This window comes from Mustela nivalis (genome assembly GCF_964662115.1).
Source record: "Mustela nivalis genome assembly, chromosome: 19".
NCBI lineage: Eukaryota > Metazoa > Chordata > Mammalia > Carnivora > Mustelidae > Mustela > Mustela nivalis.
The window spans coordinates 7575566-7595271 of record NC_139038.1 but is presented as its reverse complement, the minus strand read 5'-3'; the positions used below and the strand labels follow the sequence as shown (position 1 = coordinate 7595271).

The following is a 19706-nucleotide window of genomic DNA, read 5'->3' as shown; positions in this document are numbered from 1 at the left end:
GGTGGTGGTGATCTTCAGCTCAGCCGGGTGTCTGCTTCTCCCTCTCCCTGCTTGTGCTCTGTCTGTCTGTCTGTCTGTCTCTCAAAGGAATAAAATCTTAAAAAAAAAAATTAGGCATCTCAGATTGGAGAGTGTAGCACACCCTGTAGAAACATAATGGTTATTGATGGATTTGATCTAAGGACAGGACAATGGTGAGGAGGGGGGACCTGACATTTGTTGAGTATTGCTGTGAGCTGGCTATTGCTGGGTCCCTTTAGTTCTTTCAATATCTCTATGGCTGGACAGTTGCCATTTTAGAGATAAGGGTTTAAAATTTGCTCAAGACTCATGACTAGCATATGTCTGGATCCATGGCTTGAATCCAGGTCGTTCTAACACCAAAGCCCATTTTCTTTCTATTGAGAACTTTACCAGAAACCCTTATGGAAATAGGAATTTAGGAGTTTGACTTGTAAAATCTCACAATGGCCTAATAGGACTCTCAGTTTCATCACTTTTTCATCCAGGCCTTAAGAAAAAATTTAAAGCTCCTCAAAGCAAAGCCTCAGGAACCAGCTTGTCTGAGGACCAAGAAGCTAGAGTGGTACCAAAGGACCTGACCCCACCAGCTCATCGTGGGGCCTGTCCCGTGGTGGGGAAGGAATGCCAGAAGTGTCCTCAGGAGGCTGGAAGTGTCACCCCTGATGATGACGCCTCCAGTGATCTGGACCTGGAGCAGCTCCTGGAAGATGTTGGGACAGAGCCAGAGCAGCTGGAGGAGCCGTGGTGTGGAGATGCCGCCGGGGACTTCACCTTGGCCTTCTTCGAGGAATAGCTGTGTGCACCTGGCTCCCTGCGGCTCTCTCGCCCCTTCCCTGCCGGCAGCAGGGGGCGCCCCTCAGAGGGTCCCTGAGTTAAGTGTGGGGCTTGGTGACAGGCTACAGGTCAACTGGCCGAAGTCCTAGCTGTGCAGTTCCCGTGATAATAAAACAGGTTCCCGCTCTCCGCAGCTGGTCTCTAACCCCGGGCTTCCCTTCGGCTTCCCTCCCTCCCCTCCACTCCCAGGGCCCGTCCCTGTGTCTGTGGGAGGCTGGCACAGTCTGAGGGATGTGGGAAGGCCGGGACACCTGAGTCCTGGGAGAAGGCCGTCGTCCGGGAGGGCAGGTCTGGGTTCAGACCGCGGCTCAGCCACTTACTAGGCGCGTGGCCTGGAGAAAAGCGCTAACCCCTGTGGTCCTGTTCACGGTTCGGGTGAGCGCATCCAGCCCGGGCACAGCGTGTTGGAGGCGCCTAAACGAGGTGGTGCACTTGGCAAGTGCGTGCTCGTTCTGATCGGAGGGGAAGGGGAATGGGCAGAGGAGGGGCAGCCCCTGGCTTCTGGACTGGCTACCAGTGTCTGGGTTTATTGTGTCCCACCCCGAGGCAGTCACCCAACTCCAGTACTGGGGGAGGGATCTCGGGTGTGACCTTTTATTATAATTCATTCGTGGTGAGAAGGAGAAGACAGAAGTGGAAGGTGCCATCAGTTTTCTCCTTAGATGCCTTCGGGCAAATTCCACCAGCCCTGTGACTCTCTGGGCAAGGGCTGGGAAGGTGGAGAGGGGGTTGGAGCAGATGGCTCTGTCTCTCTGTGGTCCTTGGAGGCCTTCCACACCCACTGGCTTCTGAGTCTTCCCGTCTGGCCGGGGTCATTATCAGAGGCTGTGACCCGCTGGGCAGCTCAGTCTAAGGCATCATCCTCCAGTCCCACTCGTCAGGCCTTTACGAGAGAATATAGGGTCTCCTCCTGCGGGGCCTCCTTGGGAGGGAGGTGGGGAGGTGCTGCCCGTGATGAGGAGCTGGAGAGGGTGAGGGAGGCATAGAGGATGGGGTTGTCGCCCTGGGCTTCATCCTGGCGAGAAGGAAGGAGAAGGGGGTGAGACCGTGGACGGGGAGCTGTCCCCACCGGAGAGCAGGAATCCGGCACCTGAGTGTTCACCAACACTGCGCGCAGTCCCTCTGCTCCCTTCACCCCACCTTCTCCAAACTTTTCTGTCTTTCTTTCTTTCTTTTTTTTTTTTTTAAGATTTATTTATTTATTTATTTGACAGAGAGAGAGAGAGAGAGAGATCACAAGTAGGCAGAGAGGCAGAGAGAGAAGGGGAAGCAGGCTCCCCGCTGAACAGAGTGCCCGATGCGGGGCTCCATCCCAGGACCCTGGGATCATGACCTGAGCTGCAGGCAGAGGCTTAACCCACTGAACCACCCAGGCGCCCCCAAACTTTTCTTTAATTCCTTCAGGCCATAATCTGAGATGCTTACCTTGGGCTCCAGCTTGGGCTCCAGCCGGGGCTCTGTTTGTTGTCCTAGAAAAAAATCAAGGTGTGCTGGGGTCAGGTGCACATGGCCAGGAGAGAGAAATGGGCCGGAGCCTCCAGCAGTGAGGTCCTCTGCCGTGTGGGGACCAGGGTCAGGACTAGGAATGGGTGGGGCCCCCCCGGGCGTGAGCAGGGGGTGTGTAGGGAAGGGTAGGAGTGGCGGCCGTCAGAACTCACTTTTAATCCCGATGTTCTCATACTTCTCCTCCGTGTTTTGGACGGATCCCCTGTATAAGAAGGAGAGGGCAGAACGTGGGTTAGAGGCTGGGCAGAAGAGAGTTCAAACCCGTGTGGGGCTGGTGCTCTGTGCGTGCGTGTGTGTGTGTGTGTGTGTGTGTGTGTGTGTGTGTATGGGCAGGGAGGGGCCCTGGCACGGCCTGACGCTCCGAGGTGAGCTCTGTTTGGAGGCTCTCAGGAGGTGTCCCACAGGCCTTTTGAAGGCGGATTGTCCTGGAGAAGCAGCTTTGTTGGAAGAGCCTTGGGAAGGGTGAAGTCTTAGCTGCCCTGTGGTTGTTGGTACAAACTAGAGAATGAACACCAGCTCCACCTCAGGTCTTCTGGCCAGAGGGGAGAGAGGGGAGGAAAGGGGCTGGAGAGAAGGAGAGAAGTCTAGAAGATGGGCTGGAGGGACGGGCAGGTGGGAAGGCGAAGAGGAAGAGGGCTACAGAGGGAGGCAGGGAGGCGAGGTTCAGAGCTGAGGAGGGAAGTGGCTCCGAGAAAAGACACACCCCCTGGGAAAGCACCAGGAGAGTGAAGTGACAGAGGCCCTGTGCCCTTCCCATAAGGAACTTCCCTATTTCCCAAGAGGGACAAGCACTCACTCGGGTACCGCTCTGGCGTTAGTCTTCAGACCTGTAGGGGAACAGCAGCACATTAGGGTGCCATCTATAGAGGACGCCTCTCTTCCCTGCCTTCCTGCTCTGTGTGCTCTGAGACCAACCTCCAGAGAAGACCAGGGCAGTCGAGCTGCTCTGTTGGACCAACCTGGGACTCAGAGTGACACCTGCTGTCATCCTGAGGCTGCCCAACCCTGTCCCGGGGTTGTCAACACCACATCAGGAGAGCAGCTCTTGCCTGCATCGTCTTTCTCTCCCAACCTCAATTTTTCCGTTTGTTTGCTTCCCCCTTGCTTGAATTCCCCAAGCATCCCTCAGCCTTGCTCCTTCTACTGCCGAGGCCCTGCCCACCCGTCCCTTTCCTTCCACCTTGTCTCAGACCCCCCTGCTTCCTCCTATCCCGAAACACTGGCTTTTTGTGCTTTCCTGAGTGGTGGTTTTTTTTCTCTCCTGCCTTGTGAGCCTCATGGCTGGGACCCGGGTCTGAGCTGCGGCCCGTTCCTCTCCGCCCTCCGCCCCTGAACCCTGCCAGTCTCCCCAACCCCCTCTTCCTTTCTCATCCCCCCGAGTCTCTTTGTGGCATTTCCCAAGCTTTGGCCCCTGCATCACAGACATGCCCTCCACCGCCCAACACCATCCTGGGAGGTCCCACCATCCACGGAGACAACCCTCTGGACACACGGGACGCCTACGTCCTCCAAACTCCAGGACCCTCTCTTCTGCCATACCCTGGACTTTTTAATTTATTTTTTAAAAAATCCCTGGGACTGAGAACTCCGCAATATTAAACGCCAGCATCATTTTTCTGCTACAACTTTCTTTCCTTCCAGCTTTCTCCTGTTATCATCCTGCTTGCTATGCCTGCGCTTTGACCCCATGAACTCTTGTCCCTTAATAATCCACTTTCTTTCTGGCTGTCCAAGCTCCCTGCTGACCCTCTCCTCTGCATTCCCCCTCTCACGAGCACCTTGACCTTTCCTGTTCCCCTGTCCTTAGGCCACACTTAGCCTACACATCTCTAGTTCCGGATGAGGCTTATGACAGCGGACGCTCTTTGCTTACCCAATTTCCATTTATTTCTTTCTACTCAGTTACAGAACCTTGGTTTTATTTGGGGTGGCAGCGTGCTCCCCTACTGACACATGTGGGGAATATGACTGTATTCTCACCAATATGATTCAAGGGGAAGTTGTGGATATGATTTTCAGGAAGACTGAGTAAAGGACAAACTGCCGCAGCATGGTCTTTTTGTCCTTTCTTCCTTCCTCCTGTTTCCTGCCTGGATTCAGAAATGATGGCTGGACTCCAAGCAGCCATTTTGGATCACGAGGCAACCTTCAGGACAGAAGCCAGTAGCTAGGACAGTGAGCAGGAAGCTAGAAGCCTGAGTGCCCGAGGACAGCAGCCTCTGCCATCCGCCTTCTCATCCTTTTCTGTGAGGGGAAACAAGGAACTCTGTCTTAGGTAAGCCCTGTTACTTTTCTTCTGTGGTGCCAGCAGGGGAACATAACTTCTAACCGACACGTTCTAGAAGTTTCTACACCTGCATGGGGGAGACATGATCATGCACAGTGATGCTTTTACAGAGCTCTGGCTTCTCATCTGGGTGGATCCTGAAATACCATCTTCTGTTCCCTCAGTGACTGTCACAGCTCTTCCTCTCCGACCCTCAGCCTCACTCTAGAGACAACTGCTGTGACTTTTCCTCTGCAGAATGAAGAGCAATTTGTATATGTTGAGTTTGTCAACATTTTTCTTCATGGCTTTTAGGTTTTACGTCATACTTAGGGAGGCCATCTCCACTGCATGGACATGAGATGGTCTCACGTGCTCTCCTCGAGTAATGGGGTTATTTTCCCCCTCATTTAACTCTTTGGTTGATCTCTGTGGAATTTATTTTGGTGTGAGTTATGAGATAATATTATTTTCCCCAGATGGCCGCTCACTCGTTCCAGCACCGTGTACTGAATGACTCTCATCCTTCCCCATTGATTAGAAATGCTGCTGATTAACCTACTAAATTCTGAATATATTTTGATCTGTTTCATCCTGCCTATTTTGGGGCTTTTCTCTTCTCGGATACTGGTTTATCTGTGTTTCCATAGGACTGGATCGAATCATTTCAATCATTACAGCTTAAAATTGCAGGTGCTAATGCTCATATGGTCCTTATTCTGTGCCGGGATCTAGTCGCGATGCGTTACATGGGATTGTCATGACAACCCCGGGGGGAGTGTAATTACTCTTCTCATTTCACCGACGGGTGAGCTGGGGCAGAGAGTAATGGTACCATTGCACCGGCGTTTCCGCAGCCAGGACCTGACTGCAGCCGCCCGGACTCTGTGCTCCTCACTCTGTGCTTTAGTATCTCCCGCAGCTCACCTCCTCTCGCTGGAAGTTTTCTTCAGAGGAATTTCAGATCAATACTGGAGGCTGGTGGGGTGTAAATGATGAACGCCTCTAACCCTGTCCTCTTGAGCTATAGATGCAGACACCCACACTGCTCAGGGACATCTCTCCGCGGAGGCCACACAGGCACCTCTCCAACATACCCCAGACTAAGGAACCATCGTCCTCCCCCAAACATGGTCTTGACCTCTGTGTTCTCTAATTTGCTTGGTGGTTTCCCAGAGGACTCTTTCACCACTAGTTCTTCCCACTCCCTCACCTCTACGCCAGCCCAGTCCCTAAGTCTTTCTGGTTTTCCTTCTTAAACTTTCCCAGGATCTGGCTCTCTCCCTCCACCCACTGCCATTGCCTTAGACTGGCTCTGCCTGGCCCACCTCTGGCCCCGCCTCTGGCCCCGCCTCTGTCCCCACCAGCACAGACTGATGGATCTGTAAGGCAGACCTGAGGTGGCCACTTCCCTGCTTTGCATTGCCTCTGGGCTCAGAGGCTCTTGCGAGTCATTTACAAGGTTCTCTTCTCCCATCACCAGCCTTTTCCACAGCACTGAGCTACCTACGGTTCCCTCCCTGATCTCCTGCCCCTGCATGGATAGTGACCTCTTCACTAGCCTCACTGTTTGCCTGGCTAATTCTCATATTCTTTGAGACTTTTTGCAGGGTCACTTCCTATGGGAATTCCTCACTGGTTCCCCTCCTTTCTCCCAGCCTACCACAGCTCTTTCTAAATGAGGCAATCACTCCCTCTTCCCCGCTTCCAGCACTGAGTTCCTTGAAAGCAGGACCTAGGCTTTATTGACATTTGTTTTCTCCAATCACCCTGCTCCAGGGTCTGCCACACTGGTTCTCAAACTTGGTCACACACACAAAAACAAAAACTTTATGGAATCAACACCACCGTGCTCTGTGGGAAAAAAGAAAAACCTTTTGCTCCCTTAGCTCTGCTGGAAGCGGGAGGGGGCTAGGCCCCTGTGTAGTAGTGCATAGAATTCTAGCTTTTTCTCTCCTTTCTCTGTATATTGGGCTCAGAGTACACTGTGTCTCTATGTGAATATGGACAGTTAGCATTTACCAACATGTACCTGTCTACTTTCTCTTGTTTAAAAAAAAGAAAAAAAAAACTAAAAAAAATGGGGTTATAGAAGGTCAGCAAAGGGTGGGTTTGAGATGTTTGGGTGGGTTAAGTGGGCATTTTGACATCATGGCTTCTCCTTTGGCATGTTTAACAGACATTCTTGTAGTTCAAGATGACACTTTTAAAATAAAACTCTCTCCTAATGATGACTTGAGCCCTGCCACTGGATGGGAGAATCAGCAGAACTTGTAGGATCTTATTTGGCATTGACATTCTCTATTGTAATTTTGTTCCTGTTTATTTTTAAATTTTCTTTTTGTTTCACTGGAAAGGAAAATGATGCTCAGTTTTAAACGTTAAAAGTGTACAAGTTGCTTTGTTACAATAAAACTAAATGTGTACACACACACACACACACAAAGCACTTGATAAGACCTTTAAAAATTTAGATTCCCAAGCCCGGACCTCAAGCCCAGCAGGGAGCTGCATTTTTTTTTTTTTAAGATTTTATATATTTATTTGACAGAGATCACAAGTAGGCAGAGAGGCAGGCAGAGGGGGAGGGGGGGGAGCAGGCTCCCTGCTGAGCAGAGAGCCCTATGCTGGGCTGGATCCCAGGACTCTGGCCTCATGACCTGAACGGAAGGCAGACAGAGGCTTCCACTGGGCCACCCAGGTGCCCCTGGAGCTGCATTTTTTAATGCAGAAGGACCCGGGGTCATTGTGATGCAGGTTGTTCTGAGAAACACTCAGTAGGGAAGCTTGGTGGGGGGCATGGCCCAGAACCACTTACCTTTGCTTCTCTTCCGCCTGAGGTAGAGGATCAGTCCCAAAATTGCAATTATGAGCACAGCAACAGCCAGCGCCACCCCTACTGCAGCTTCCACACTCAGGACTGAAGACATTGAACTCTTACTGTCTTCCAAGTCACCAACGTCAGTGGTGGTGGGGCCAGTGGTGGTGGGAGCAGTGGTGGTCGTCTCGAAAGCTGAGAAGACATGAGAATTAAGCAGATTTTCCCCTGGAGGACTGGAGGTTTCTGGGTGAAACTGTCACATCTTGTTCCCTACTTTGGGAAACACTGGGGGTGGGGACCACTCTCTAAAGCTCTCACGCAGGGAGCGGGTAATGAATCCACATCATCCAGCTTAGATGCTGACTCTCTCTACCTCCCATCAGTGGTGTGACCTCAGAACCTCATTTCATCGCCGACAAATAGGGATCCCTAAATTATAGGAAAGAAAAAATTTTTCATTGTGTAAAGTATAGGTAACATAAAATTTACTGTTTTAACCATATTTAAGTATATAGTTCAGTGGCATTAAGTACATTCACACTGTTGTACAACCATCACCACTATCCTTTTCCAGAACTTTTTTGTTTTCTCAGATCGAAACTCTGTCCCCATGAAGCACTCACTACACACTCCCTTCCCTAGACCCAGGCACCAACTGTTCTGTTCTCTGTCTCTGAATTTGACTGCTCTAGGAACTTGTTATAAGTAGAGCCAAACAGTATTATCCTTTTTGGATTGTTTTAGTAAGTGATAAAACATCTGTAAAGCGCCTAACATATATTAGAAATATATATATTTTAAAGGTTTTATTTATTTATTTGACAGAGAGAGAGAGATCACAAGCAGGCAGAGAGGCCAGCGTTGAGAGAGGGACGCGGGCTCCTTGCTGAGCAGAGAGCCCTGAGACCATGACCTGAGCCGAAGGCAGAGGCTTTAACCTACTGAGCCACCCAGGAGCCCCAGAAATATGTTTTTAAGATTAAATTAATATATACTGAACTTCTACAAATAGATTGTACCTTTGTAGATGTTTAACGCACTGTGTAAAAACTGACAGAATGCTAAGCTACTGGAAAAAATTCAATGCCAATAAAATCTTCAGGTTAGTATGGACCAGATTTTCTGCTGACCCTCATTGGAATGGAATAATAAAAGCACCTTTTAATTGAGATAAAAATTTTAAACTCCTCAACAAATGTATATAACATGCTATCTAGAAAAATAAAATCCAAGGAATACATATATTTTAAAAAATACCTCCTAAAATGTGACTAAAGCCATACTCTAAGCCAAATTCATAGTATTAAGTGCTTTTATTATTTAAAACCAGATGAAATTTGGAAAATGAACAGAAGAAGTACCAAAACCAGAAAGAAGCCAGCCCTAAGAAAACTCAGAGGGAAACAAGTAATGAAAGCTATGTAGGAATAAATTTATTAGGAATCAGGACAATAGAAATAAATGCAGAAAGTCGTTATTTAGGGGAAAAACAAACAAACAAACAAACAAGAAACAAAGAAGAAAACAGACAAGACTCTCGCAAACCTAATAAGAGTCTGTTGAAATCATTTGTGATTGCATATGCTCAATTATAGGTTGATAAATGTTTAAAACTCTGAATTGGATGATTTCCTGAAATAAAAACTTTGGGAAATGGAACTAAGTAGTACAATTTCAGAGAACTTTAGGGGTGCGTGGCTGGCTCGATCAAAAGAGCATGAGACTCTTGGTTTGGGGATCATGAGTTTGAGCCCCACAGCCAGGGTAGATTTTACTAAAGGAAAAAAAAAAACAAGCTTGAAAAAAAAAAGGGAATTCTATTAAAGAACTACCCATCATAAGGATTCCAAGCTCAGGAGGTTTTATGGGTAAATTCTTATGAAAATTTAAGGAAAAAATAATTCCCAAATAGATTCTAGAACATAGAGAAATATGAAAATGAGGCAATTCTAATTCATTTCATAAAACGATAACCCTGACACTACTCTCCATTCATAATTTCTTTTTTTTAAAATGCAGGTTAAGGAGGAGCACCTGGGTGGCTCAGTGCCTTCGGCTTGGGTCATAATCCTGGGGTCCTGGGATCGAGCCCCGCACTGGGCTCTCTGCTCAGCGGGGAACCTGCTTCCCCCTACTCTCTCAGAGCCTGCTTCCCCCTCTCTCTCTTCCCCCTGCCTCTCTGCTTACTTGTGATCTCTGTCTGTGAAATAAATAAATAAAATGTTTTTTAAAAAAAAGGCAGAGCTGTGTATGTGCTGAAATGGAAAAATACTTTGTTGTACGGGGACATGAAAACAAGTCATAGAGCAGAATAGCATACAGTTTGATTCTATCTGGGTTTTGTATCTATATCTATATCTGTAAGAGAGAACATTTCTCAGAAAGAAGTAGTGGTTGGGAAATAAAGTGCAAAGGAAGGAATGTACTTGTCATTGGACTCAGTTCGGTATATTTTTTTTTAATGATGTGCAAGTATTACCAGTGCCTTTATTATTTTCAAAATTTAACATTTATCCAACTTCTATAGGCACATAATTTATTTTTAAAGATTTTTTTTAAAGATTTTATTTATTTGACAGAGAGATCACAAGTAGGCAGAGAGGCAGGCAGAGAGAGGAGGAAGCAGGCTCCCCGCTGAGCAGAGAGCCCGATGCGGGGCTCAATCCCAGGACCGTGGGATTACGACCTGAGCCGAAGGCAGAGGCTTTAACGCACTGAGCCACCCAGGCGCCCTGGCACATAATTTATTTTTAAAAAGATTTATTTATTTGAGAAGGCGAGTACAGGGGCAGGTGGGGCGGAGGAAGAGGGAGAGAGAGAATCCCAAGCAGACTCCCTTCTGAGTGCCGAGCAGGACAGGAGCTCAGTCTCAGGATCCTGAGATCAGGGCCCGAGCCAAAACCAAGAGTCAGTTGCTTAACCAGTTGCACCCCCAGGTGCCCCAAAAGGCACATAATTTAAAGAGTTCACAAATTCCATACAGTATATAAAAACAGTAGCCCCTGCATAAGCCCACCGTTAGCAATTTCTTCTGACATTAGGCTTGTTTTTCTAAATCACATGCACATACTGCTGTTTCTTGACTTAAGTTGTGTTTATTTACTTCCTACCATTGAAACTGAGGATTTAGATCCCTCACACCCCCCTTTCACCACCTTACTAGACCCTCCAGCATGCAATGTTTTTTTCATGACGTGGGTTCTTCACCTGGCTTCTGGGACACTGTTCTCTCTTTGTTCTTTTCCCACGTCCCTAGTAGCTCCTTCTGTCTTCTTATTGATTCCTCCTATTCCCAGCCCGAAACAGTCATGGGACCTCCTTAGTTCAGTCCTAGGACCCCCTCTCTATCTACACTCACTTCCCAGATAATTTATCCAGTCCCATGGCATTAACCAGCAGCAACATGATAATCCCGCCCAAAGTTACATACCCAGCCACCTCTCTCCCCACACCACCAACTCCTAAATCTCACGCCTACTCACACCTCCATTTGTTTGTCTTGTAATGTCTCAAATTTCAGTTGTCCTTAACTCTTGATCTCCTCCCAAGCCTGCTCCTCCCCCAGGTCCCCATCTTGGCCAATAGCAGGTCCATCCCTCAAGATGCTAGAGTCACTCTTGCTTCTTCTCTTTCTTACCCCCACATCCCATCATCTGCACATTCTGCCTGCTCAGTCTTCCAAATATAGACAGCATCTCCCCTGCCCTCTTTGTCACCCTTTTCAAGGCATATCACCTCTCACTGGTGTTCCTGCCGGTGACCTTGCTCGTCTTTACAGTCTGATTCTCCACACAACAGCTGGAGGGATCCTCAGAACACATCAGTGCACATCAGGACACAGCAGGAAACCCTCACTAGATTCATTGTGAGGGTGAAAGTTCTTTTCTTGGTTTTCAGAGCCACATGGGATCTGCCCCCACTGCCTGTTCTGATCTCACCTCCTGTACCATTGGCTTCTTCATCTGTTTCAGCTGTACACATCCCACCTCATGGCCTCTGCCCTGCCGATCCCTCTTGACTGGAACATTCCTTCACTTCCTACAGATCTGTGCCTGGGCTGGATTTTTCTGCTGGCTTCTCTTAGATCCACTCCCCGACTCTTCTCCACCTGCTTTGTGCCCTTGGAGGCTGGTTTTGGTGGACTCCATCCACAAGCTCTCTCACGCACTGGTTCCTATTCAGTGGCCATTGGAAGTCATCATCCGAGGATAGAGGGAGAGGGGTTCCTGGGTGGCTCAGTCGGTTAAGCGTCTGCCTTCAGCTCAGGTCATGATCCCGGAGTCCTGGGACAGAGCCTCACACCGGGCTCTCCGTTCAGCACGGGAGCCTGCTTTCCCCTCTCCCTCTTCCCCTCCCTGCAGCACCACCCACCTCCACTCATGCTCTCGATCTTGCTCTCTCTCTCAAATAAGTAAATAAATAAAATCTTAAAAAAGAAAAAGAGAGATGGAGCGAGGAGGGTAAGTCGTGGCACAACTGTTGGACCCCTTCTCACTGGATCTTGTATTAATCTGCGGTCTCAGAGACATAAAACCAATGGGGTATAGAAAGAGATGTAGAGTTTTGAGGAACGGGTTCCTGTGATTTTGACAGCTGAGAAGCCATTGTGTTTGCAAACAGGAGTCCCAGAAAAGCTGGGGGTGCGGTTCCAGGCCAGACCTATAGGTTTGAGAACCAAGGAAACCATTTATATAATTCCCAGTGTGATTCCAAAATCCCAAGAACCAGGAGCTCTGCCTGAGGACAGAAGAAGTGGCGGTCCCTGCCCATTCTCTACTTTTTTGTTCTTTTGAGCCCCTCAAGGGTCTCAAGGTCCTCAAGGGATGATGCCCACCCACTGCTAAACTCTCCTGGAAATGCCATCATAGACATATCCAGAAAGAATGTCTTACCCTCTCTCTCGGCATCTCTCAGCCTAGTCAAGTTGATGCCTAAAATAACCATCCCAGACATGTTGACTCTCCCCCAAAGCTACAGCCCCTCCCTGGTCCCAGTACCTTCTCTCTACCTGGCTCCTCAACCCTGGAGATGGTTGCAGGTGTGTCCCATCCCTGACTGGCTTCCCTGCCCTGTGCTCTACTCAAACCTCTTCTCAGTCAGCCTGTTACAACGGCTGCTTTCTCCTGGCTCTAATGTCCCTCGGGCCTTTCCTGTTCCAGCTGAACCCTAGCAACCTTTTTCCCCCAGATTCTGCTCCATTTCCCTGCCTTTCTCTTTTCACCACCATTCAACACACAGAATTAATGTGTTGGATTGCTCTTCAGCCTTCTTTCCATACTTATGTGCAAGAGGCATTGTTGTGGACATGTTTAGCCTTTTTTTTTTCTTTCTTTCCTGCTGTTTCCCTAATGTCTGTATTAGCACCTTACACACAGTAGGCATTCAATAAACATTTGTTGAATGAATGAATGAATGTAAGAATATTCTCTTAGAATTTCAAAGCATTCAACTATTGTCTTCCAGCTTCCTCTGTTGCTATGGAGACCACCAGAGCCTTGGCGATTCCCAAATTTCCCGTGGCCTGTTTTTTCCTCCTTGGAAGTTTTTTGCATCATCTTTTGGTCCCTGACATTCTGAAATTTCATGTTGCAGTGTCTCAAGGTAGGTCTTTTTATTTTTACCCATTACTCTGGGCTCCTTTGTTCTGGAAAATTTCAAGAGTTATTTGGTCGATATTTTCTTCCAACTACCTTCTCTCTTCTCTGTCTCTGGAACTCCCATAATTCAGAGGCTGGCGCTCTTGGACCAATCCTCAATTTTTCTCTATGTGACTTTCCTATGGCTGTTGTAAGAAATGACCACAAACTGGGTGACTTAAAACAACAGAAGTTTAGCTTCTCTCAGTCCTGGAGGCCAGAAGTCAGAGACCAAGGTGTGACTAGGGCCTCACAACCTCGGGAGGCTCTAGGGGAGACTCTGTTCCCTACGTCTGCCAGCTTCCAGACTGCACCACTGAGTCTCCGCTCTGTGGCCACACTGCCTTCTCTTCTGTGACAACTGAGTCACATCTGTTACCATGTAAGGTAATAGTCCCAGGTTCTGGGGGCTGGGGTGTGGAAACGTCTTTGTGGGGGCTGCTATCCAACCCGCCACAGTTTCCAGATCTGTGAATCTTTGTCAGCCTTCTGAGGTGAATCTGTCAAGTTGATCTCACAATCCTTTTACTGGTTTTTCCATTTTTGCCATCATAGCTGAAGTTCCTAAGAGCTCCTAGTCTGTTTGGAAAGCTCCCTCTGTTGCTCCATGCTTGTGTCTTCAACTTTCTGGAAATGGTTGTTATCTGAGTTTTAGTCTCTCTCCATTGTTCTGGTGCCTTCCAGCTACTCCCCTTTGCTCCCCTTTGCTCACCGGGAAGGATTCCTTAAGAGTCTAATGTAGTCATAGTTTTAAATGGTGTGTCTCTAGGCGCAGCCGAGGTGAGAGGTCAATCCTCAGGACTAGAGGATTCCCAGAGCGGCCAAGACCCCATGTCCTGGTTCCCTTGGAGGCTGATATGCAGAAGTCACGCTGACTGGAAGCGGTGTGTGTGGTCTGGAAGAAAGTGCTTGTCAGCTACTAGGCTGTCCCCTTGGAGGTCAATGTGCAGAAGCCACGCTGACTGGAGGCGTGTGTGTGGTCTGGGAGAAAGTGCTTGTCCGCTACTGGGCTGTAGGATCTGTTAGGATTTCTGGATCCTTTGGGGTTTCCATCAGAGAGATTTCCCAGAGAAGAATCTCCTGATTTCTTGCCCTTAGCGGGATGGGGGATACCAGCTGCGTTGCCTGAGAACTGGAAGGCATCAAGGGGGCTGGGCATTTAGGGTCTTATCAGGTCACCAAATCTCCAGTTTTAAGGACTGATCCCTTGCCCCCAGTTTGCCTGGGGTGGTGCCCCCAAACTCCCTCTGGTCCATCCTTTCTGGAAAGCAAATCTCCAGTCTGCTGGATGGGGAGGAGGCCCAGAGGTTTCCCTGCTTCTTAAATAGATTCTTAAATAGATTCTCACCCAATCCTCCAGCTTTCTGACGCCCTTGCACTCCCAGTGTCAGGCGTTCCGGGGTTGCCCTTGCTGAACCGTCAAGGAGTTTTTGTAGTTAAAAAACTGCTTTTCTTCCTGGTCTCCCCACTGCTGGTTCAGGGCTAAGCTCCCCTGGTCTCTTAGGCCAGGTATATTAGTCTACATGTTTCCAGCTTCCCAAATACTGTTTTTGACCACATGACTCACATACTTTTTTGTCCTTGTAGATTTTGTCTTAAACATTTCCCTTTGCTGTCATTTTAGTAGAGTTTGGTAGGGAGGAGAGAAAAACGTGCCTATAACCCAGCGTTTGGCCAAAATTTATGCAATATTTTCTAGTGAAAATTATAGAAAATGAACATTCAAAAAATAATGTTGCATATTAGTTAAAAAAAAATAGAGGATTTAGAGGAAAGCGTCTTGTGAGATATTTACATGGTCTGTGGAAGAACACTGTGGGGGTTCCTGAGGGATATAAAATAGCAGCCATTCTGGTGGGAGGATTGGACTCACACTGATTTCTGCTTCTATCAATTGCCTTGTAGGTTTAATGCAATTCTGGTTTTAAAAATACCTGTAAGTGTTTTCTTCAGAACTTGGTGAGCTTATTCTAATATTCATGTGACACAATAGACCAAAACAATAGTAAGGTTTTTAGGGAAGTAACGTGGTTCTGCTGGACATACACTTAGCAGCCACTGAACTGTGACAAGTTACAATCCCTAGAACAGTATTGGTAGCGAGAAGGGAAAAGACAGGGAAATGGGGTTGACAGACCAGAAGTGGGTGCTCTCCTACAAAAAGGCCAGGCCTATGAGTCAATGGAGAAGAGAAAAAAATATTCCATAAATCTAGCTGGGACGATTGATTTGTTTCTCACTATGAAGATCAATGTAGTTCTTTAGCTCACACCATATAGCAAAAGAAATCCTCACTAGATCAGTGAGCTTTACTGCCAAAAGAAAGCATACAAAAATCAGAAGAAATTAAAATATTTTCAGCCCCTAGTGGAATACAGGATTCTGGGCTAAGACATAAAAAGAGGAATTTACAGTGGAGAATACAGTGAGATTTGGATACAAAAAGAAAACATCTGTATGTAAAAAGCATGATTAAGCCAACCACAGACTTCTCAGTTCTACTTGCTGCAAATTTCCCTTAGGGGGATGTTTTTGTGTGGTGATACTTCACTTAGGTAAAAACTTCTTTTTATTACTTCTCTGTATTTTAAAAATTATGAGCATGAATATCCAATTAATTGTACTAAATGAAAAAATTAACTTACTGCTGAAGAACTCATAGCGAATGTGACTGAAACTGAGAAATGAGAAAAGTTAGGAGAATTAAGGAAGGAAGAGGAGGAGGGATCTGAGAAGAGCCCAAATCTCCCCAAAATGACCACTTAAGGGAAGATGCAGAAGGTGCCCGAAATATAAACCCAAGGCTGTCTGGCTAATTCAGTCGTGAGCCATTTTCTATTTGCTCTAAAACCAGCCCGGCGGCCCTACGGGGCAGTGGTTACCAGGGCTGGGGACACAGACAGTGTGACCTTCCCGCCAGGAGCAGTGATGTATAGTCTGGAACAGCCAGTGCGAGTAGCTGTAAAAAGCAAACCTACGGTTTTTCGTTTTTAAGGAAGTCTACAGACAGCGCACCCCCCAGTGCCTGCTCCTGGGAGAGATGCCCTCCCCACCCTGCTGTGGGGACAAACCCAGGTTCAAGTTCCCATGGGGCTGCCGAGTTACATGGAGGATCTAGTAATGTAGCAGATTGCATTATTCATGAACAATAGGTCAAGACAATGATAGCCTCAGGTCAGCTGGTGAGGCTGAGCAGTTACTGTTCAAGTGGAGGCTCCGGGGGTAGGCTGGGTTCAAGTCCCACCTGCACTAAGATGGTGGCTTTGGGCAGGTCCTTAGCTGTTCGAGCCTCAGTGTCCCTATCTGTAGCAGGAAGACGACAGCATTATCTGCTGTTATTGTAGGGCCATGGGGCAGGTTAACTACGGTGACACATACCAAGCTATTCAACCCCACAGGGTGAAGAGTGGCCGTACTTGTGCTGCAGCCGTGCCTCTCAAGGGCCAGCACGGAGGGGCGAGATTGGAGGTGACAACGGGGACAGGACAGGCAGAGGCGGGGACTAGGGATGGGACAGCAAGGAGGGTAAGGAGGATGGAGGCAGGGGAAGAGGGAGATGGGGAAGGAGAGGAGGGATGGGGCTGGGCGGGGAGCACTGCGGTCTGGGTTCCGAGGAGCAGAGCAGGAGGACGTGGGGGGATCGGGAAAACAGGGCATGGGGCGTCGCCAGGGGACCGGGCTCTCGGGTGGGTCATCTCTGGGCACCTGCTGGGTGCGCTGGGCTGGGCCCATGGCTCTGGGGAGACGCAAGACTGGGGCTGGCTGGGGCTGCGCACGTGGACCCATGACAAAGGGAAGGCGGCCCACATCCTGGATGGATGGGGGCAGGGCAGGGAGGAGGCTGGAGCCCCCGCTTAGGGCAGGAAGGGAGGATAACTGGGCAGCCCAGAAGGTGCTGAGGCTGGGGGCGTGGGGCTGAGTCTGGAGGGAGCCGTGAGGGGGTGGCAGGGAGGGCAGCCCGGGCCTGGGGACATGGCGGAGAAAGAGTCAAGTCGGCAGAGGGCTGGGGAGGAGGTGGTGTGGGAGAGGAGTTTGAGAGAAGGGCGCCCAGGAAGAGGGGGGCCTGGGCCAGGCCTGGGGGATGCGGGCGCCATGGCCTTTAGGAGCCTCAGGGCGAGCGTGGTGGCTGCCGGGGCAGCTGGACTCACCGGGGGTGATGGTGAGTTTGGTCCCGTTGAGGGCCTGCCACACCTTCGTGCCGCATCTTAATGTTTCCACTTGGATCCGGCAAAAGTACAAATTCCCATCCTTCTCCTGCAGGTTCCATATCTGCAGGGAGCCAGACCTCTGACCCTTTGGCAATTCAAGGGAGATCCGGTTCTCGTAGTCCTTATGGAAGAGAGGCTGAGTACTGTTGTAGATGACCTCCCCATGGAAGTGTGTCCGTCTCACGGCTACACTCACTCTGGGATCCCGGGCTAACTGCCAGTCGTGATAGAAGGAGAAAGGGATGCGGACGGAGCCACCCTCGGGGGCTGAGAGGCGGTCTGGTTGGTTGATTCCGTAGTTAGCTGAATCACACTTTGCTGATCTACCTGCAGGAGCGGGGAGAGGAGCGACTTGAAGCCCCGGGGAGGGATGAAGACGATAAGCCCAGCCCTTCTGACACCCTCCCCGACCCGACGGGCAGTAGTGGGACAGATGGTAGGACTGGCTCCCTGGCCTGGGTGTTCCCCTCGCCCGGCATGGGGTAGGGAGGAGGGTGAAGGGTTGGGGCTGACCAGCACTATGGGACCAGCCCGTCGCTTGCTGGGGCTGGGAGGCCTGGCCAGCTCCCCCAGCAGACCCCCTGTCCAGCGGCCCAGCCACAGCCCTTGCTGGGGACTCGCTGGGCCTCGGGGCAGAGCCAGGGTGTTCCGGACACTCACCAGCCTGCAGACGTGACGGCAGCAGCAGCAGAGACAGCAGCAGGAACAGACCCATTGTCTCACTCTCCTCCCCGGGGAGGAAGCAACAGCAGCTCCGTCAAGGCCAGAGGGAGGCCCTAGGAGGTGCCTCCTTGGGGAGTCGGGAGACACCCAGAGAGGGAGGATCAGGCCCCTTCAGAAGAGCAAGGGAGGGTGCGAGCCTTCCCCAAACTCACCCGTCCCCAGAGTGACCAGCACTTCCTTTATCAATCTGGTTTCTTCTTTTCCTATATTGCAAAAGTGCTTCCTTGTGGTCAGAGCACAGAGAGCCTTGAGTCCCCAGCCTCTATCTTCCTGCAGAAGGCCATGGTTCTGACCTTGGCCATGTGTGGCCTCTCCTCTTCTGCCTCCGCTCCTGGCCCCTGCCAGCACCTCTACCTCTCCTTAGGAGTCAATCTCTGTCTCTCTAGCTCTCCTTTTCATTGGACGCACATTGGCCGAGTGTCTCTTGGCCTTTGTCTGTCCTTCCAGGGGAAGGGGTGCCAGCACGACCAGCTCCAGGTCTTCCAGGGAGAGGACAGGCAGCCAGGAGTCTCTGAGAAGAGAGAAGGAGGAGGGAACCACTGGTGGTCAGATGCCCTCGACCTCCAGCCCCAGCACCAGGAACACCCAGCTTGTTCTTGGTCCCTCTCCTTCCTGGCAGGGCCTCCCCTTCAGCCCCTCCCCTGCTGTCCTGTGCAGGACCCAAGTCTACCAGGCCCCTTCCTTGCCCTGATCAGGTCCTTTTGTGCAGTCTCACACACTCCCTATGGTTAAGAGGTAAGGGTGTACCTTCTGGAGGCCATTCCTTGACCCCCCAGGATGCAAGACCATATCTGTAGGTCCTTCTGTTCTCTACTCTAGGTGAGGAGACCAAGGCTCAGAGGAGACCTGCCCTAGGTTGTATGACTCTTAGATAGGAGGCCCAGAACTCAAGCTCTAGTCTTGCTGAGTCCACAGGGCATACTGCTCCTTCTAGATGCTTCTGTCTGGTTGTCCCACACAGACAGACTTGCTCCTGAGTGCAGAGTTCTGGAGGGTGACTCTCCGGAGGCTATATTTTTATAATGCTCCTCAGGTGATTCCCTCCACAGCTGGGAGATTCCTGACTCATCCGTAGCCTCCTTGACTAAGAGGGATATAAGGTCTAGAGCAACAGAGTCACCCTGGTGACAGTCTCTGGACCACCTCCAAAGGAGCGCACTGCCAGCTTGTGACTGGTGGTGGGTGGGGGTGAGAGACTGGGGCTGGGACCTCTGGTGACTCACTGGGCAGGTTCTAGGAGGCTCTGCTCCCTCCCTCCCCCAGATGAGGTTGGCATTGGCTGACTGCGTAGCTGGTGATGGTGGGAGAGCATGATTTCATCACAGGAAGTGGTCTTGTCTTCTGGAGGTGGAAGCAAGCAGACCGACTTCCTTTCTCCTTTTCTGTTTCTTCCCCAGATCTCACAGTTTTTTTCCACTCTTCTCCCAGCCCAGCCGGTCAGCCCCTGCCCTTTCCCCGTGTCTGCAATTCTTACATTTCCTGCCAGGCCAGAGAAGAGAAATTCTGCATTTTCATGGAATGGTTTTATCTGACCAGGCCTTAAACACCCATTGCCTCATTTTCAGCTTTAAAATATTGTGTGGTGAATGTATTTTCACCAATAGTAAATTGAGGCACCATCAAGAATCCAAACCTTATTGTCATGGAGTCCTCTGGGCTGTGGAAGGTGGTTGGGCGAATGGTAACAG

The 19706-nt window shown here is 49.8% G+C and overlaps 2 protein-coding genes and 1 long non-coding RNA gene across 9 annotated transcripts in view; 2 read left to right on the top strand and 1 right to left on the bottom strand.

The window, feature by feature from the left end:
- Window positions 1-1003, top strand: part of ZCWPW1 (zinc finger CW-type and PWWP domain containing 1) — a 33314-nt gene extending 32311 nt beyond the window's left edge. For all 7 annotated transcript variants that reach the window (XM_082712870.1, XM_082712874.1, XM_082712869.1 and 4 more), the window contains one exon: window positions 510-1003. In XM_082712870.1, coding sequence (XP_082568996.1) covers window positions 510-817 — 308 coding nt within the window. In that variant the 3' untranslated portion in view covers window positions 818-1003. The remainder of the gene's footprint in view (window positions 1-509) is intronic.
- A 437-nt stretch (window positions 1004-1440) lies between these two features.
- Window positions 1441-19219, bottom strand: LOC309854136 (paired immunoglobulin-like type 2 receptor alpha). Its single transcript, XM_082712922.1, has 7 exons — window positions 17956-19219; window positions 17236-17622; window positions 7449-7643; window positions 3161-3191; window positions 2517-2566; window positions 2284-2327; window positions 1441-1873 (listed from the first exon to the last, which is right to left on the bottom strand). The coding sequence occupies exons 1-7, from the start codon at window positions 18008-18010 to the stop codon at window positions 1736-1738; spliced, it is 900 nt and encodes a 299-aa protein (XP_082569048.1). The 5' UTR covers window positions 18011-19219; the 3' UTR covers window positions 1441-1735.
- LOC309854159 overlaps window positions 3200-19706 on the top strand; it is a 56431-nt gene continuing 39924 nt past the window's right edge. The window contains exons 1-3 of the long non-coding RNA XR_014306102.1: window positions 3200-4639; window positions 12915-13052; window positions 17629-17731. This is a non-coding gene — a long non-coding RNA (uncharacterized lncRNA). The remainder of the gene's footprint in view (window positions 4640-12914; window positions 13053-17628; window positions 17732-19706) is intronic.

Coding starts and splice junctions, on each gene's coding strand:
- LOC309854136 (XM_082712922.1), bottom strand. CDS start 18,010: ATGGGTCTGTTCCTGCTGCTGTCTCTGCTGCTGCTGCCGTCACGTCTG. Junction 7,644..17,235: donor CAAACTCACCATCACCCCCG/GTGAGTCCAGCT, acceptor ATGTCTTCTCAG/CTTTCGAGACGACCACCACT. Junction 2,328..2,516: donor TGAGAACATCGGGATTAAAA/GTGAGTTCTGAC, acceptor ATTTTTTTCTAG/GACAACAAACAGAGCCCCGG.